This window comes from Merops nubicus, unplaced genomic scaffold (assembly GCF_000691845.1).
Source record: "Merops nubicus isolate BGI_N331 unplaced genomic scaffold, ASM69184v1 scaffold22114, whole genome shotgun sequence".
Lineage (NCBI taxonomy): Eukaryota > Metazoa > Chordata > Aves > Coraciiformes > Meropidae > Merops > Merops nubicus.
In genome coordinates, this window is record NW_008603872.1 from 16547 (window position 1) to 34694 (window position 18148).

The 18148-nt window shown below is 45.1% G+C and overlaps 1 protein-coding gene across 1 annotated transcript in view; it reads left to right on the forward strand.

Moving 5' to 3' along the window:
• The window catches only part of PHLPP2 (PH domain and leucine rich repeat protein phosphatase 2), a gene marked incomplete at its 5' end in the record, with an annotated part of 33570 nt that extends 16541 nt beyond the window's left edge, over positions 1–17029 (forward strand). Inside the window, 13 exons of the mRNA XM_008938837.1 lie at positions 456–602; positions 3213–3443; positions 4143–4345; positions 4824–4884; positions 5608–5703; positions 7639–7794; positions 8979–9179; positions 11816–11978; positions 12526–12656; positions 13059–13169; positions 13614–13802; positions 13937–14168; positions 15890–17029. Coding sequence (XP_008937085.1) covers positions 456–602; positions 3213–3443; positions 4143–4345; positions 4824–4884; positions 5608–5703; positions 7639–7794; positions 8979–9179; positions 11816–11978; positions 12526–12656; positions 13059–13169; positions 13614–13802; positions 13937–14168; positions 15890–17029 — 3061 coding nt within the window. The remainder of the gene's footprint in view (positions 1–455; positions 603–3212; positions 3444–4142; positions 4346–4823; positions 4885–5607; positions 5704–7638; positions 7795–8978; positions 9180–11815; positions 11979–12525; positions 12657–13058; positions 13170–13613; positions 13803–13936; positions 14169–15889) is intronic.
• Between the last annotated feature and the right edge of the window lie 1119 nt (positions 17030–18148).

Consider the following 18148-nt stretch of genomic DNA (forward strand, 5'->3'; position numbering starts at 1 on the left):
AAGGCTCTGCTAGGCCTTCCATTGCTCCTAGCTTGAAAAGGCTCTTCCTATCTTCTGTTTTATTCTGAGAGTAGTTCCAGGTGCTGTTTTCAGCTCCTGTTTTCCCAAGCTGCATAATTGTAGATTGTTACTCTAAATAATTCTTTGAAGGTGATTTTTTTTTTTGAACTGTGTGTTTAGAGTCCCTAATCTTAGTACCAGGTACTAGGAGGTAGAAGGTTGTTACTTGTTTCTGTGGTAAAACTGTGATAGTGAATCACTTTCAGCATTACCACTGAGATACAAAATGTCAGTGACTTGAAACCACATTGCTGCAGAAACTCCCATCATGAGTTAGCTGATTGTATCAGCAGTGTACAAAGACTTAAAAATACATGATAACTGGGTTTATATGTTGGGTTTTTTTCCTTTCAGACCATGGAGGTTTGTGAATTAACTAGTATTCTTCCCAACAGGTTTTCTCAGTTGAAGAGCCTGAACCTGTCTCATAACAGACTGGGAGAGTTTCCTGTATCACTGTGTGAGATCCCTACTCTGACAGAGCTTAATCTTTCCTGCAATGGACTTCATTACTTGCCAGGCCAGATTGGCAAGCTGTTGAAGTGAGTATATTCTTTTTATCTGTGGTCATAAACATCCTTGGTGCTTTGGCTGAGCACAGCAGGTGTGAAAGTACTGCTTGTGGTGGGAGTGCTGGGGCAGCCTGTTCTGCCCGTGAAGACTGAATGATGGGTTTGACTCAAGCGGAAGGTCAAGAACCAAGATGTCCAACAAGGTTTGTTTTCCTTTGAAAATGAAGATGTTTCAGCATGCTTATATAGTTGCCATTTTAAGTCACTGGTATAGAGCAGGTTATCATTCATCATTTGTGACTTCCTGCCTATTCTACTAGCCGTGTAAAATGTGCTCGTGTAAATCAGTCTTCTAATAGAGGAGATTAACTGATTTTGCCTATCTGGAGTGGCCTGGGAAGACACTTAACAGTCAGTTATGATGCCTTGAATCCCAGGCACCACCGTGCTGAACTAGAGTAAATGTGAATGCTTCTGAGCACATGAATGGACTCTCACTTCAGTTTACTAAACTAGAAGCTTTGTATGTTCTCTGTGGGGTGTGTGTTCTGGGGGTTTGGGTTTTTTGGTCTGTGTTTTTTTTTTTTGTTTGTTTGTTTTGGGTTTTTTTGTTTTGTTTTACTTTGGGGTGACTGGCATGATTTCTTTCAGGTCTATGTCCAATTTTTATGTACATTTGAGTGCATCTTGTTCTCTTTGCATCTGCTGCCATCTTGCATTTTCTTGCCTGCTTTCTTGTTACTTCCTTCCTATGTTCTCTTTGAACTTCTTTTTAAACTACTGTTATGGTTTAAAACTGCTGTTATGGTTGTGCCTTGCTGGTTAAATGTAAATATCGTTGTGTTTACATAAAAACACTTCAGAGCTTCTAAAGATCATGCTCTCAGGGCATCTCCAGAAGCCACAGATTAGTACAATGAAACACATGCAGAGATCTGCTAGGCTTTGTACAACCAGGGAGAAATACACGTGCCTCTCAAATTCTGGGGCCTGGCCTGTGGACCTTGTTTATACAAGCAAGAGCATCTGGTGATATTGCTGCAGTATTCACAAATGTCTTCCACAAAAGGGATTGCAGATTTCTTACCTATGTGGAAGTTTAAAGTATAAGAGTACCTTACAGGACCAAAGACAGGCTCGGGTGCAATTCCTTAGTCACTGCTGTTAAAACATGACAGCTGCTGATGTAGAGAAGGTGAGGAAACATGATGCAGATGAAGCATTGTCTGAAGACAATTGTATTGTTTCTCAAATAAGTTAATGCACATTTTTCTGCATCTGCAGAGATGTGTGACTTTATGAATTTCTGTTTATTATTTGTCTTTAATATTTTCAACACTGATGCAGTTTGTATTAAAATTTTAATTTCTTGTATGAAACCTTTCTGTGGAGTCTCTGTGGCTCTTGCAGAGGCCTAGTGACTTTTGTCCACACTGGTATGTTTTGATAGCTTTCTACAGAATTGTTTGCTTTTTGTGTTAGAGGATTTTAAGATGGAAATACTTGGGCAATCCCTTCTGAAAATTTTGTCTTAAGGAGTTTGCTGGTGTAGAAGCTTTCTCCATTTTCCCCAGTAGCTATCCAGAACTTAAGCTTTCACTGAGGTAAACTTCATTACAAGGTTATTGTTGCATTTGTCTAGATAAACATTGGTATTGAACTGTTGGTTCATTGTGGCATGCTCTTCCTCCAGCTTGTATCTTTAAAAAAAGGTGTCTGCAGCTACACTGGATGTAAGCAAGTGATTTCCAGAGTGGTCTTTCAGCCATGTGCACACTGAGGAAAAAACTGTAAGCAGGCTTACAGTTTTTAGAAATTAACAGCTTAGTTCTGGGTACAGTCATCTTTGTGACCACTAGAGCCCTTAGGAATAAGAACTCTTTATGGCCCCAGACTGCACTTCTGTCACTACTAAACACTGTTCAGAGAGTTCTTTGTTGGATCATAATCATGACGAGGCAGTTGTATTTTGGGGATTTGAGTCTCAAAAGCTGTGCAAACTTTAAAACAATTCATCTGGCAACAGAAAGCTCCAGTATTCTTTTCTGATTGTGTGACAGAACAACTAGAATGTAAAAAGCTGGTACCAGTGCATTAGTGTGGTAGGAGTTGTGATTAAACTGTGCCATAAGTGCCATAGATGTGAGTAAGCACCATAAGAGTGATAGGAGATTCCAGCAATCAGGTGATGAAGGCACAGCTGATGTTTTTTGTTTCTTATGAGACAAGTCTGTACTGTTATTGCTGTCTTTTTTTAGCTTCTTTTTAGATTGTCATAGTTCTTTTAAAGACTCTCCAGCATACAAAGTGAGGAGTTCTTAATTTGTAGAAAATCAAGTGTCTGAGTAAATGTCTTTCATTTACAATATAAGTATTGATGTGTATTTTGCTTATGTTAACTTACAGTCTTTGGCACAACTGAAAGTTTACCTCCAAAATATTTTGGCATCTATTTGGTGTTGCATACATGGAGTTCCAAGCCTATTACACGTGTAATAAAAGTACTACAGTAACTTTGTGTTTAAAAAAAATAGCCATACTGAGACTAACCAGCAATATGAGAAAATACACTAAAAATATTAAGTGTCATGTTCACTTCTTTTTGCTGAATTACATTCTTTTCCTTTTTCATTGCTGCAGTCTCCAGACCTTCTGGCTTGATGGGAATTTCCTCACATCCTTACCAGAAGAACTGGGAAGTCTGCAGCAGCTCAGCTGTCTTGGGCTTTCCTTCAATAATTTCTGTGAACTGCCAGCAGTTTGTGAGAAACTCGTCCTCTTAGACAAGCTGGCCCTGGCAGGGAACTTGCTAGAGACCCTGGACCTTGCAGTGCTGAACCAGATGAGTCACATCAAAAGTGTGGACCTGAGGTGAGGTGGGGAAACTTGTATGTGTCTATAGAGCAGATGGCTACTTCCCATTTACAGTAGAGGAGCTCTGTAGCTTCTAGTACTTTTTGCAGTATTTCTTTTTTCATTTTTTTCTTTAGCTTTCAGGGAGTTCTCTTTCTGAGGGTGTGCAGAATTCACTTAGAGAAGCAAGGTTAACTGAGCAATGCCTGAAGCCATTGAACGTGGCTCAGCCCTCTGATTTCTTCTTTTAATATGCTGTTACTAGGAGTTTCAGTAGCTCTGTGATCTCTCCTACCTTTTTTTGCCTTCCGCCTCCCCGCCACCCTAGAGATGTGATCCTGATTTTGCAGGCTGATGACTGCAGAGGTCTCAGAAAGGGACAAAGAACTTTTTGTCTGTGGCAAGGCAGCCCAATATCTAGTCTCTGCATTAGCTTCCTGTGTTCAGTGTACAGTAGCTGTCCCTTGGCCTGGCGTCTAATTTGTACACCGGTCTTCAGAATCTCTTAAATATTGGGGAATGGGTAAAATGGTTTTGCATAGCAGTGCTGATAAAGGAAATGTTTTTCTTTGTATTCACTGCCTGAAATCACACATCTTGCTCCTCACACATTTCACTGTGCTCACCTTTGGCCTTAATCTTCACTTTCTTCTCTCTTCCTACTGATGTACAGTGTCCTATTTTCTGACCTTGTAACTCTTATCTCTGAGTGTTTAGGCTGAACAACCTGAAGAGAGCATCTGCTGACACTCTGGAAGGGAACAAATCTGTGACTTACATGGATTTACGAGACAATCAGATGACAGATTTGGATCTGAGCTCCTTGGGCAGCCTGGAGCAGCTGCACTGCGAGCGGAATAAGCTGAAAGAGTTGACACTGAGTGGCTTCTCCCTTCGGGCCCTCTATGCCAACAGCAACTGTACGTCTCCCTGCCTTCTTCCCCTGCCTTCTTCCTTCAAGCCCTGGGAACAAAGGAAGACAGCCCTTTGCCCTGCCTCCCTCAAAATAAATACTGATATTACAGTACTGAGACCATATGTGGTCAGCTCCTAGTGGTCACATGTGCATGGATGTGCACAGGCTGTGTAATAGGAGGAGGCTGTGGTGTTGAGTTACTGTCAGAGGGATCCACCTTCCAGTGACATCTGTTTGGGAGTCCACAAATAAAAGTACAGCTCTCCTTTGTTCTGGTGCCCCATGTGGCACATGGAGAAGTGTGATAGTGAGAAGCTGTAGGGCCATATGGCAGATGTATGAACTCTGTCTTGGGAAGGATAAGATCTTGAGTATCTGTAAAGTAAGACCATGAGTCTCACTTGCTAGCTAGTCTGTCTGGTTCTCTGTGCTCTTTTCTCCCTGAAGCTCTGCAATCATAATTATTTGCTTTACTTCATCAGGTCTGACAGCTGTCAATATTTATCCAGTTCCTGGTCAACTGACATGTCTAGAACTCTCTCAGTAAGTGACTATACACCACAGAATATAAAGCAATTATCTGGACACCTTTGCTGTTTTCTGCAGAAATTTGCTGGAGCTTTTAAGCTTTTAGAAAGAGTTGAGAGCAATTGAGGGAAGTCACTGCTTCTTCACAGCAGAACTGGAGAATCCAGCACTAAAGAATAATGAAAGTGCCCAACACCAGAAGCCCCTCTGAACCAGTATGACCTGTCAGGTGACTGGCTGTCCTTCAGCTGTGGGCTGTAATGCACAAACAAAGCGTAGCAGGGACCACGGAGCTTGTGGCTGCTTACTGGGCTGAATGGGGGGAATCTGTGGAGCAGACATTTAGAGTAGCTGCCAATGATCTCTGCTGTTGGCTTTGTTGCCTACATCTGCCCTTGGAGCAGCGTTGTGAGACCTGTAAGAATGCCCACAGGACCTGATCACCTTTCCTTCAGTTCTTGGTTGAAGGACAATAGCAGGATAGCATGGGATGGCCTGTTCTGCTCATGTCAGTGCTGTAAACAAAAAGCCTGATCATCAGAGCCTTGCATCAATACTTTCTACCAGTCATGCACAGCTAGCCATGAGGTAAATTCCATGTGACTAGCTTCAGTACAGTTGTTCGTTTCCTGCCTGTTGTTTCTGCTTTGGTTGACACTAATGCCATGCAGCATTCAAACAGAGTGTATGTTCCATGTGGAGTGCTGGTGTCTAGCTTTTCCCCCTTGCTTTTTGCAGCAATCAACTGCAGTGTGTCCCAGACTGGGCCTGTGAAGCAAAGAAACTGGAAGTTTTGAATGTGAGCTACAACCTCCTTGTGGAGCTTCCATCAAGGTCAGCAAACCTTTTTCTTATACAGAGCTGAGCTTTCTTCTTTGGTGAGGTGACTGGGAGAGAGAAGCAGTCCTACTCCAGTTGTTTTATTCCTTTTTGTGCAGAGATATAATCCACTTACTTTCTCTGTGCAGCATCAGAAATACTCTGTATTCAAATATCGGAAAGAATTGACTCCTAAAGCAGCTTCTCCATAACAGGAGACGGGTAATTTCATCCTATGCCTCTACTGCAGCTGTTGGCACCTAAAGTAGGACACACTGCTATGGTTTAGTTGTGTTACCACAGCGGATGTGAACACAGGTCTAGGTGAGGCCACGTCCTGCATTGTCCCACAGAGATGTGGTCTCTTACATTTTGTAGGGTGATACGATATGGCTGATCTCAAAGGCAGCTTTCACAACACGTCACCAGCCACCTCCTGTCTCCCTGTTTCCCTTTCAGTTTCTTCAGATCCAAGAACTAATATAATTTTGTAGATATTTATGACTTTTCCAAGGTACCAGAGCTATCATGAGAAGAAGCAAAGCACAAATGTTCCTAACCTAACAAGTGTGTTTGGTAGGGGTGCGATTGTAACGAGTGAGACACCATGCCTAGGGTGAGCGATACTGAGGTTGAACAGAAGGGTGGATTACAGTGAAGAAATTCAGAGTGCAGGTTGGAGCAGTTCAAACAGCAGTCATAGGAAGTGATTTTAGCAGTGACATTCCAGAGACAAGACTATATACATCAAAAGCAAGAAAAGGATGTGATAATAAGAACTTAAAAAAAAAAAAATTTAGACAGGCCAATGGATGAAAAGGACCAAATTTTAATATGTTACAGAAAAAGAACCTGCAGCATTTAGACACATATATGTTCAAAAAACAAACTCAGGCATTTTTAAAGATTCCTAAGTGCTGGAATTTACTGTATCCCTATAGGATTCCTTCCAGTATGTGTTTGTCATCAACGCTGTGAGTATGCCTTTTGTACAGTTAGAACTTTGCCAGCATTGACTTCCAGCCATTGATCAGGTTAATTCAGCAGACTAAAGCTTAAACAGCCTTGTGTAAGGGGATGTAGTTCACCAGAAAGTTGTCTTTTACACCGAGTTGTCTGAAGATAGTGGTGCACAGCAGCACTGGGTGGAGGTAACCCAAGCTAGCTCTGGATGAGTCAGCTCAAATGAGGAAATTGGTGTGTCTGCATTTGAGCGTTTTGAGTCTTTTTTCCCCCAGTATAATTAGCCCTGAGAAGCCACAGCATTCAGAAAGAAACTTAATTAATTGGTCCACATGGGGCAGTTCACCAATGCATCAGCTTTAGCATTTCGTGTTTCCAGGCTGTTCTGTACAGGACTCTGAGCATATAGTCCCAAATTATCACCTTGCACAAATGGGCAGAATATTTCTGGGCTCTGCCCAGATTTCTTCAGATACCTTTTCTCAAAATTCCTGCAGGCAATTCTTTGCAATTTGGGGGGATAGAGGCCTTTTCCTTCAGTAAGCACTGCAGTTCTGGAGAGTGTGACAACAACCTCAGAAGTAATATGGGAGTGCTATGCAGCCTGTTAAAGCTCTGAATTTAAGCTGGCACAGGGGAAGCACTCCTTTCTATCTACAGGTGAAAACAAGCATTTAAATCTATCCTTTGTGGCATTTCTTTTTTTGTCTGAGAGAATGCTAGGCACGTGCACACAGACTGGGATCACAAGTTACTCATCTGCAGTAGCACAGAGGGAAATGTAAATATACTTCCAAGCATTCAGTGACTGAGGTACCTTACCATGTGTGGGTTTTTTTGTCGTTGTTTTCTTTTAATGGATCCCTGTGTTTTAATTTTTCTCTGCTGTACAGTCAAATTATAACAGATTAAACACTGCCTTTTCCCACTCTGTGGCTGTGAAGAGGAGTGAGCCAAGCTGACACAGAGAACCGTGTGTCTTTCCAGGGTCCTTAGCAGCCTGAGCCTTCGGAAGTTGATGGTGGGGCACAATCGCCTGCAGAGCATTCCGCCTCTTCTGGAACACATTCCACTGGAGGTGCTGGACCTTCAGCACAACCTGTTGACTAAACTGCCAGAGATGCTCTTTGTCAAGGCTCTGAAGTAAGTGGCAATAGCTGAGCGTCTTTTGTCTGCGTTAACCTTTGGAACTGTAAAGGCTGATAGTGGTGTCTTCGTGGCTGCCTTTGCAAGGTGCCATTTGCATAAGAGGTAAGGAGTTGTGCCCTCAGTGAGGGGGTAATGCAGGTGCTATAAGGGAAGCTGTCGAACTGATTTTGGGGAATCAGTCCATGTTACTGTTTCATTACAAGAAAACAGAGGCTTGCCTAACCCCACAGCCCATGGAAGAGTTGGCTTCAGTTGCAGCTGTTTCTAAGGTCATGTAACTGCCTGAAGAGGTTTGTCTTTAAGACAAGTAGTGTGTAAATTCAGGTGCAAAGGAAGGAAGCCATAGAGATTTTCAGGTGTGTCCTGGTTCCGTGTAAAAAGGGGTTCAGGGCAGGACCCACACGGAACAGAACTAGGTACTCGCCTCTCCCCCCCCCAACCCCTGAGAGAGAGAGAGAGAGACTTTGGAAAAAAAATGAAGTATATTGTTCAACAAGGAACAGAAAACGAAAAAGGGAGGTAAGGAAAATAATATATACAAAGATTAGGGGAAAAATACAAAAAGTAAAATATACAAAACCCTCAGAAATGGTTCCAGGGTCCCACGGAGTGAAAGGACAACCTCCGTCTCCAAGCTCCGAGGCAGGAGTGAAACTAGAAACCACTCCCTGACTCTTATCAGAGTGTGTGTGGGAAGGGGAGGGAATATAATGGTTTCACACCCACCCGGGGTCCTCCCAGTTGCTGGAAGGTCACGATCCCATTCCAAGCCTCAAACCACAATAAGGTGTTACAGCAGACAGTATATCAAGTCACTGGAGAACAGTGAAAAAGATGCTTACGAATGAACAGCCTGTCAAAACTGTTCAGGCACAGATCAACCCTTCTTTCAAAGAGTGAGTAAAGAGTTTATGTATTCTGCTTCCACCAGTATTACCCAGCCCCTCCACAGGCTCTTCCGTACTCACTGTTTACTGTAAGATGCTGTGTGCATCCACAGTACTATACAGCTAATAAGTCATTAGTAGACTCATAATAGGGAGGTTACACTGTATTGTCTGCCCTGCTGTCCAATACTGTTGTTCTGACCACACTGGCATTTGTACAGTCCCTTTTCCTGCTGTTAGTGGTGTGGTTTAGATGATGTGAAGTCTGATTTTTGCACTTGCTGTCGTTAGCCTCAGGTACCTGAATGCATCTGCAAACAGCCTGGAATCCCTGCCCCCTGCCTGTACAGGGGAGGAGAGTCTGAGCATGCTGCAGCTGCTTTACTTGACCAGTAATAACCTCACAGATCAATGCATCCCTGTCTTGGTGGGACACCCGGGCCTGCGGATCCTACACCTGGCAAACAACCACCTACAAACTTTCCCTGCAAGGTAAATAAGGAAGGCAGGTGGGCAGGATAGTGCTCACCAGGAGAATGTTGGCTGCCTTACTGTGACTGTATGTACATCAGTGTCAAAGGAAGATGCTCTGCCTGGGGCTTGCTGACAGCAGCCTGCCTACCTGCCGTGCCTACACACACACTGAGGAGTGGCATGTGACAGAGGGTTGGCACAGGGTGCTTGCAGGGGTATACATGGTAGGTTGCAGTGGTTCCTGTCCTGGGTGTGCTGGATGTGTGTGTAGGGATGGGGACAGTGTTTCTTCACAGCCTTGGTGCTCCTGGCATGCAGCTGGCTGTGCTGCACTTTTTCCAGAAGACCCTCAGTCAAACTTGTCTGAACTCCTGCCCAATGCAGGTTGTACAATTTCATCCATTAATTAACACATCAGGCTTACAGTCTGGAGTTGAAATAGAGATAAATCTGTGCTTGGTGCAGAAACTTAAGAGGCTGGGTACTCCTATGTGTTCCTATTAAGTTATTCCAGTTTCTCCCAGTTATATAAGCCCCTGTCATATTTTCAAGTGAGAATTATTTATCTGCTTCTTTTTACCAGTATATCCCACTGTCTTTCTAGTATGGAAACTACAGTGTCAGGTTTATTTTTTTTGTGCTGCAGTTGATTGGCTAGAGGGAAGGAATGTTACCCAGAGGGACCTTGGCAGGCTTGAGGAGCGAGTCCATGCAAACCTCATGAAGTTCAACAAGGCCAAGTTGCAAGGGCCTGCACCTGGGTCAGAGCAATCACCAATATCCATACAGCCTGGGGGATTAATGGGTTGAGCAGCCCTGCAGAGGAGGACTTAGCAGTACTGGTGCATGACAAATTGGATGTGAGCCAGCAATGCGCACGGGCAGCCTGAAAGCCAGCCACATCCTGGGCTGCATCAGAAGCACGGCCAGCAAGCCAAGGGAGGTGATTCTCCTCCTCTGCTCCACTCTTGTGAGGCCCCACCTGGAGCACTGTATCCAGCTCTGGAGTTTCTAGTAGAAGGACATGGACCTGTTAGAGCAGGTCTAGAGGAGGCCACAATAATGATCAGAGGGCTGGAGCACAGGCTGAGATAGTTGTGGCTGTTCAGCCTAGAGAAGGGAGGGCTCCAGGAAAACCTTCTTGAAGCCTTTCAGTGTGTAAAGGGGGCTTACAAGAAAGGTGCAGAGAGACTTTTTACCAAGGCCTGCAGTGACAGGCCAAGGAACAATAGTTTTAAACTGAAAGAGGGTAGATTTAGATTTGAGATAAGTAAGAAATGTTTTATGATGAGGCTTTGAAACAGGTTGCCCAGAGAAGTTGTGGATGCCCCATCCCTGGAAACATTCAAGGCCAGGTTGGAAGGGGTTCTGAGCAACCTGCTCTAGTTGCAGATATCCCTGCTCGCTGCAGGGGTGGGGGTTGGACTAGGTGATCTTTAAAGGTCCCTTCCAACCCAAACCATTCTGTGATTCTATCATTTTCCAGGAGTAACCTAAGAAAACTTCAGCTGTTTATGTATAATGATAAGTATACTGAGCCTTTTTACTTTCTCTAGTATGCAGGGAGGGTTCCTCCAAACCCTTTCCAACTTCTCAGTGCTTTTGTGGCTATGTAGACAGCAGAACTTTTGGATGCTGCTCTACTGAAAATCATAAACGGATAATGTTGGTTGTGAGCATCCGCTTGAGTCCCCTTCTGGTGACGTCTTTGTACACTGTTCTGTTCTGACTAACTGTTCATCTGACTCAAGCCTTTTTCAGAGTCATGCCTCTGAGGATGGTTTCCTCTAATTGTGGCTTGTACAATCTCCTATTTGCATAACGTTAATTAGCTAATTTAAATCACATGCTCTTAAGATGTGTTTGTGTTACGGAGTAGTTGATATTATTATATGTTGAAACAGATTCCACCACTTTTTTCCCCTGCATATTTTACTAGGTATAATTTGTTGAGCATGTGGGTTTTTTTCTTACTAATTGCTGATCTGCTGATTTTCACTGAATCAAAAGTGCCTTTCCACAGAACCCTGCTAGAAGGACTTACACTGAATTCTTAATTCATTATAACCTTTCAGTACCTTCTGCAATCCTGTTTTGGGATATGAAATGTATTTTCTCTGGAATATAGTAGAAAGCTAGTGCTATACTGGTAGACTTCTGTGTTGGCTTAATTTGTAGCCTGATAAAACCCAGCACATTTGGTTACATTTGCACAGAAATCTAAGGGATGACTTATGATGGTGATGATGTCAGCACAATGAATTTGTTATTGACTGCATCTGTGCAGCCTTTGTCATGATTTTTTCCTGGTACTGGTCAGGCTAAGCAACCACTTTCATGTAAATCTGTTCATTTCTACAAAGTGCACTGACACAGCTTAGGTTTTTTACCAGTTTTAAAACTAAGACACTACAGTCTTCTGCTTTAGTGCTTTAGAACTCGGGAGTGAAGGGGTCTGTCCGTTGTGTAAAGCCAAGCCAGGCTTTGGGACCATGGGCTCTTATTAGAGCATCTCTTAGGACCTTTGGTCTCCTATCAATAAATGAGAAATGCAGCTCATAAAGAGCTGTGTCTCTGGATGCCTTATCTGCAGGTTCAGAAAGTGACAGTTTATTGCCTGTATGATACAGTATTATTCTTTGTTTCCCTTTCAGCAAACTTAGTAAGTTGGAGCACTTGGAAGAGCTGAATCTGAGCGGCAACAAGTTGAAAACAATTCCTACAACAGTGGCCAACTGCAAGCTACTTCATACCCTTATTGCACACTCTAATGAAATCAGCGTCTTCCCAGAGATCCTGCATTTGCCCCGTATTCAGGTATTCCTACAGAGAAGGTAAAGAGATATGGGGCGAAACTTTGAGTTGGAGAATGAAGAGTAACTGGTAGGAGAGGAACTGGAGATGGCAGCATTTTGCCTGATAAGTCTGAGGAAAGGGCACAGAATATGCATTTGAGATCTGCTGCCTTTGAGTCCATCAAAGTGCCTCATCTCTCACTCATTTTCACCATCTGTCTCTGACTCGGCACATTTCTGGTTTACTGTTTGAGCAGTGGGGAGTGTTATTTAGCTAGGCAGTTTCTATATATAAGCCTTCTGTTATGTCTAGTGTGACCTGTTCTTTCTGTGCTGGAGTTGTGGCTATTGCAGTTCAGATGTACTTGCTGTTGATAAGTGATTCTTGCACTGACCGGTCAGAGCCACTTTCATGACCTGTTGGAGGGATACAGTCAGTAGCGAGGGCACATGATGTTTGGAAGGAGCACTGGACTAACTGATCACATGGCAAAACAGAGACTATTTTCTTTGCCATTGTGGTTTTGTTTTGGTTTTTTTGTTTTTTTGGGTTTTTTTCCATACTGCAGTTTGTGGACTTGAGCTGCAATGAGTTAACTGAAATCCTAATCCCTGAGGCACTGCCAGGTGCCTTGCAAGAGTTGGACCTGAGTGGAAACACAAACCTGGTGCTAGAACACAAGACACTGGACATCTTTAGGTGAGCCACGGAGTTACCAACCTAATAGTGACCTGCACAGGGAAGGGTAACCCTTCCCAGGAGAGGAAGTGGGGAGAGTAAAATGCATGTCACAGCATTGCATGGTGTTATACTGTTTCCTGCCTGAGGCAGCTGAAGATTTCTGTCTCACAGGAAGAGAAAAGTCTGGGTTCAAATCACCAGACCAAGCAAACAGCTTCTTAGGTGCTATGATGTTTTCCCAGCTGTCTCTGGCATAAGCAGCCAGACATCTCCGGAGGGCCAAGACCTTAAACTCCTCCCTTTGGTCCAGTTCTTTCCACAGGCTGCTGTCTAAAAACTCTAGACTGGACAAGGTCCTTTGGCCACAAACTATAGAGCCTGTTTTAGGAGAGAATGACTTGTGTTCTTCTCTCTCTGTAGTCACATTACCACGCTGAAGATTGATGCTAAGCCATCCCTCACAGCAGACTCAGCACTCACTTCTGCCTTCTGGAGTCATGGAGTAGCTGAGATGGCAGGCCAAAGAAATAAGTGAGTATTGTGGTCTGCTGGATGCTGGCACTTTGTCCTCTCAGCATGCTAGGTGGAGTGCACTGATAAGCACCCAAGCAGACCCGTTTTGCTTCAAGACTTCCTCTGCCCTTCTTTCTCTTCAGATCTCTTGATAAGTCTTTGTAACTCAAGCCTCCTCATTGTCCTTTCCCTCAGTTTTCACACTTATCCTGGGATGCTTGAACTTTGCTTCTCACCCTTTCGTTCTCTTGCTGGCTGTGCCCCTTGCCCTCTCCCCAGTGTGGTCAAGGGGAGTGCAAGAGTTTCAGCAATAAAATGCTGCTGTACCTCTCATGGGACGGTGACTGTAGGGACAGTGGCTTTACAGCCCTGTGAGAACAGCAGTCATGGCAAGGTGTCTGATGGCTTGGGGACTGTAATCTTCTGAGACATATTAACTTTGCTTTTATGCTTTTCAAATAGGCTGTGTGTGTCATCCCTGGCCCTGGGAAGCTTTGCAGACGGGATGGAAGCTGTGTATGGCATGTTTGATGGTGACAAGAATGAGGAGCTGCCACGCCTGCTGCAGTGCACCATGGCCGATGTGCTCCTGGAGGAGGTACAGCAGTCAGACACCATGTTCATGTCCAACACCTTCTTGGTCTCCCACAGGTAGGACAGTGAGCAAGCTGGTCCTGGTGGGACCTGCATAGGTATATCACTTAATGTGTTAGGTGGGGTGAGGCAGCCCTCCAGAATGCTTGTCACTGGAGTCTGGAGCCTTCCTACACCTTCTCTTCCAACAGGAAGCTGGGCATGGCTGGGCAGAAGCTGGGTTCCTCTGCTGTCCTTTGCTATATACGTCACGATGCGGCCGATTCGGCCAGCAGCTTTTCTCTGACGGTGGCCAACGTGGGGACGTGCCAAGCCCTGCTGTGCCGAAGTGGGAAACCACTGCCTCTCTCCAAAGTCTTCAGCCTTGAACAGTGTTCAGAAGAAGCCAAGAGAGTCAAGGAGCAAAAAGCCATTATAACAGAGGTTGGTATGGACCCTCTTCACTTCAGCTTCTACCCTCCTTTAAAAGCTTGGTACAAATACATGAGCTCTGCTGCCTGCACAATGCTACAGGGGAGAGGATGGCATGAAGGTGTTCAAGTGCCTTGTGTATTGTTTCCTGCTCTGCTTTTGCTGATTAGGTATTCAGAATGGCATGTTCCTAAAACACCCATTATGGCCTGAGAACTACATGTACAGGTTGTGAAGGGTGGCTTGAGGAGAAAGGGAGGAAAGGAAATAGGTGTGGAGTTAAAGGAGATGAGGTCCACGATACTGTGCATAACTTGAATGAGTGTGGAGAGAAGCCACTGAAGAATAGAGCAGGTCCTGGGAAGTCATCTTGTCTCAAAACCCACAAAATATCTTTGTTGTTTCTTGAGAAGTATGACTCAAGTTACCTCACTTTGGATTTATTCCATGTTTCACTCAGTGAAGGTACAGGATTGCTGGGCCTCGAGACGTGCAGAATATGTCTCAGTATATAATTATAACATAATATATAATATCTATAATATATTATATCTATGCTACCTGTAATATAATATATTACAGGTAAAGACTTTAACACAAAAAAAAAAAAAATACAATGTTCAAAAGTATTAAAATGCTTACTGGAGAGCTCTGCAAATGTTAGCGTTCTGGAACCTCAGAAACAACAGCAAAGTTCCGAAGAACTGTAACACACATTCTTTGGCAGGGGGTCTTTTAAAAAGTATCAGGTGGTTTGATAAGTGTTTTGTGACAGGGGCAATCTGTTAGTGTGTTACAGCTCTGCAAGGTGCTATATTCCAGAGCACTCTGACTAAACATAACTGTGGAATCAATGTAGCACACTGAATGGTTTAAAAACTGGCTGGTGAATGGATTCTGAAAAATATAAGAAGACTTCCCTGGATTCTGAAAAATATAAGGAGACTTCCCTGCATGTGTCCTCTGCTGATTTTTCGTACTTGGCAGCAGCAGCAACGCTTCAACACTCAGATGATACAGAAACTGAGAACACAGAAAGTGAATTCAAAGTGCTGAGGGAACTGTGTACTTCTCATGCCCTAAGCTGGAAGAGGGACTGAGGGCTATGGGCAGTTGTCTTTCCAGGAGACTAGTGCCAGGGGACTGCTGGCAAGGGGACTGTCTAGTAGGAACAGAAAGGAGGTAATTCCTCCAGGTTACAGCAGCAGTGTGAGATACCTGCTTGTTCTTTTCCTCCTCAGGATGTAGTGACCACACTCCAGAATGCAGTTATCTGTTAATAAAGAGGGAAATAGCTCAGTAAATACACAGAAATTATTTAATGTCTGGGTAATCTGCCTTGCAATGAGAAAGTAAAAAGTCACTATCTTGCTTATACTGAAAAAAAAAGTTTGCTGTAAGAGTAATGAGTAAGATTCTCTGACCAGTGTGCTGCAGGTCACCTAGCTAGCTGCATATTTCAGAATGGTTCAGTACAGCTCTTCAGAAGGTAACAAAATGTCTCGTGGGATAAAACAGTGCTACTGCCAGCATGGGTGATGAGCAGTTACTGTGCCTGACGATCCAGTACAGCGAATGTCTGTGCTGTGGTACCTAGATCCCTTTCTCCCGTACTGTAGCCGTGTACTGACCTTTCTCAAGGTCCCAAACCAACCTGTGGGCAGGGGGGAGACTGCTGTCCAGACGCCCTCACAGCAGGCGTAATGCCCCTGCCTCCTTTCTCTTGTCTGCAGGACAATAAGGTCAATGGTGTGACTTGCTGCACTCGGATGCTGGGCTGCACGTACTTACATCCTTGGATCTTGCCCAAACCACACGTCACTTCCGTTCCACTGACTGTCCAGGACGAGCTGCTGCTTCTGGGAAACAGAGCTCTCTGGGAACACCTTTCCTACGCAGAGGCTGTCTCGGCCGTGCGCCACCTCCATGACCCCCTGGCTGCTGCCAAGAAACTCTGCACTTTAGCCCAAAGCTATGGCTGCCAAGACAATGTAGGTGCAATGGTGGTGTGTCTGAACATCAGTGACGACAGCTGCACGTGTGAGATGCACGGTCTCACTCTGCCAGGCCCTGGGGGATTTAGTTCTGCCACCACCAAGCCAGCAACACCCTCGTCTAGCAGTGGCATTGCTTCGGAGTTCAGCAGTGAACTGTCTGCTTCCGAGGTTAGCAGTGAGGTGGGCTCTACAGCTTCAGATGAACACAGTGCTGTTGGTCTTGATGGCAGTTTGCTACCACGACAAGAGCGACGTTGCAGCCTACATCCTGTGCCCCCCTCAAGCATCTTTCAGCGCCAGCCTTCCAGTGCCACCTTCTCTAGCAACCAGTCTGACAACGGTCTGGATAGTGATGACGAGCAGCCTGTGGAAGGCGTGATGACAAATGGCAGTAAAGTGGAGGTAGAGGTGGACATCCACTGTTGTAAAGGAAAGGGCTTGGAGTTTGAACCCCCTGCTGCAGAGTACAGCTCTGCTGCTGCAGGGTCAGAGGATGACTCTGGGCTTGTCCTCATCATTCGGAGACAGAACAGTGTAAACAGCAACACTGTGCAGAGGGGCGTCAAGGAAAAGTGTGAACTGCAAAAATCTCTTTCCACATGCTGTCTCTATGGAAAGAAGCTTTCCAATGGATCCATAGTGCCCTTGGAGGAGAGCCTCAACCTCATTGAAGTAGCCACAGAGGCACCCAAGAAGAAGACAGGCTATTTTGCTGCTCCGTCACAGATGGAGCCAGAAGATCAGTTTGTGGTGCCACCTGACCTGGAGGAGGAAGTGAAGGAACAAATGAAGCAGCATCAGGAGAATGGAGCAGATCAGGAGCAAAAAGAGGAACATGCAGTGACTCTGCCAGAGGAATTTGACACAGCTTTGTGACCCTACAAGTACTGCTCCCACATTGTCTGTCCCAGGAAGCTCTGTTCCCTAAGGGCTGTCTTGCCCACCGAGGGGACCTGGGATCTGCAAGGAGTACAGGCATCTGCTGTTTCCTTAATGGAGTCAAGGAAGAATTGGGAGTGCTAGGGTCTGGGCTGTCCACTTCTCCCTGTGGAGTCTCAGTTGTTCTGAGAGCACTCGGGCCGGCAGCTGAGCTCTCTTAGTGACTGTCTGGAGATGGTGCAAGCACTAGGAAGAAGGCAGGTGTTCTAACATCTGCCCCTAGCTCCTCGGAGCCTGAGGTTCTGACAGCTCTGCAGGAAGGGGGCTGGCATGGGGGGGCGGGCGGGGATGAGGAGGCTGCCAAGGGTGCCGTGCCCAGTGCTTGGAGTCCTGTGAATGTTTCTGCTGCAGCCCCCTCTTCCCCTGCCCCTGGCACCTGCCTCTGTTACTCCTTGAACGAATACAGCCAGTTGCAATGAAGCTGACCCAAGAATGGTTTTCTACGTTAATTGCAAGCACTTTTATTGATTGCACTTACGCTGTTCTGCTCCCCTTCAGCCCAGCACTTTATTATTTAGGGTTAAGGGAGAGAACATAGCAGGCGTGGGGGGGCCTTTTCCCAATGGATATCCTTAGGGCAGTGGAGGATTCAGGGTACCAGGGTTCTGATGAGCATTGGTGCTGGATAGAGTGCAGGCTATGGTGGGATCAGCCTCTGGAGGATGAGAAAGTACACAGCTTAGTGATAGGCAAATGTCTGCTTTACATGGAGCATGGGAGAGATGGGCTCTGGACTGGTTGCTATAGCACCTTTGATTGCTCCTGAACACGGGAGTCATCTTCCAAATCCACAGCAACCTGCATTTCATGGTATATGCCCCAATTTGACCACAAATTGAAAATGTTCTTGTTTCTGCTTACTTTTCAATGCAAAAGGAACCATAGAACTTTTCACTTTAACAAAGTCTTTATCAGCACTGGAAAAAATGTTTAAAATGGTCCCACTGGTGGTGAACTGGACAGTGTGTGCTCGGCAGTGCAGTGTTTGCATTGGGGTTCTGGTGCAGGATGTGAGCTGCCTGCCTGTGTCGCCAGCTTGGGGGGGGGGCGCCGCAC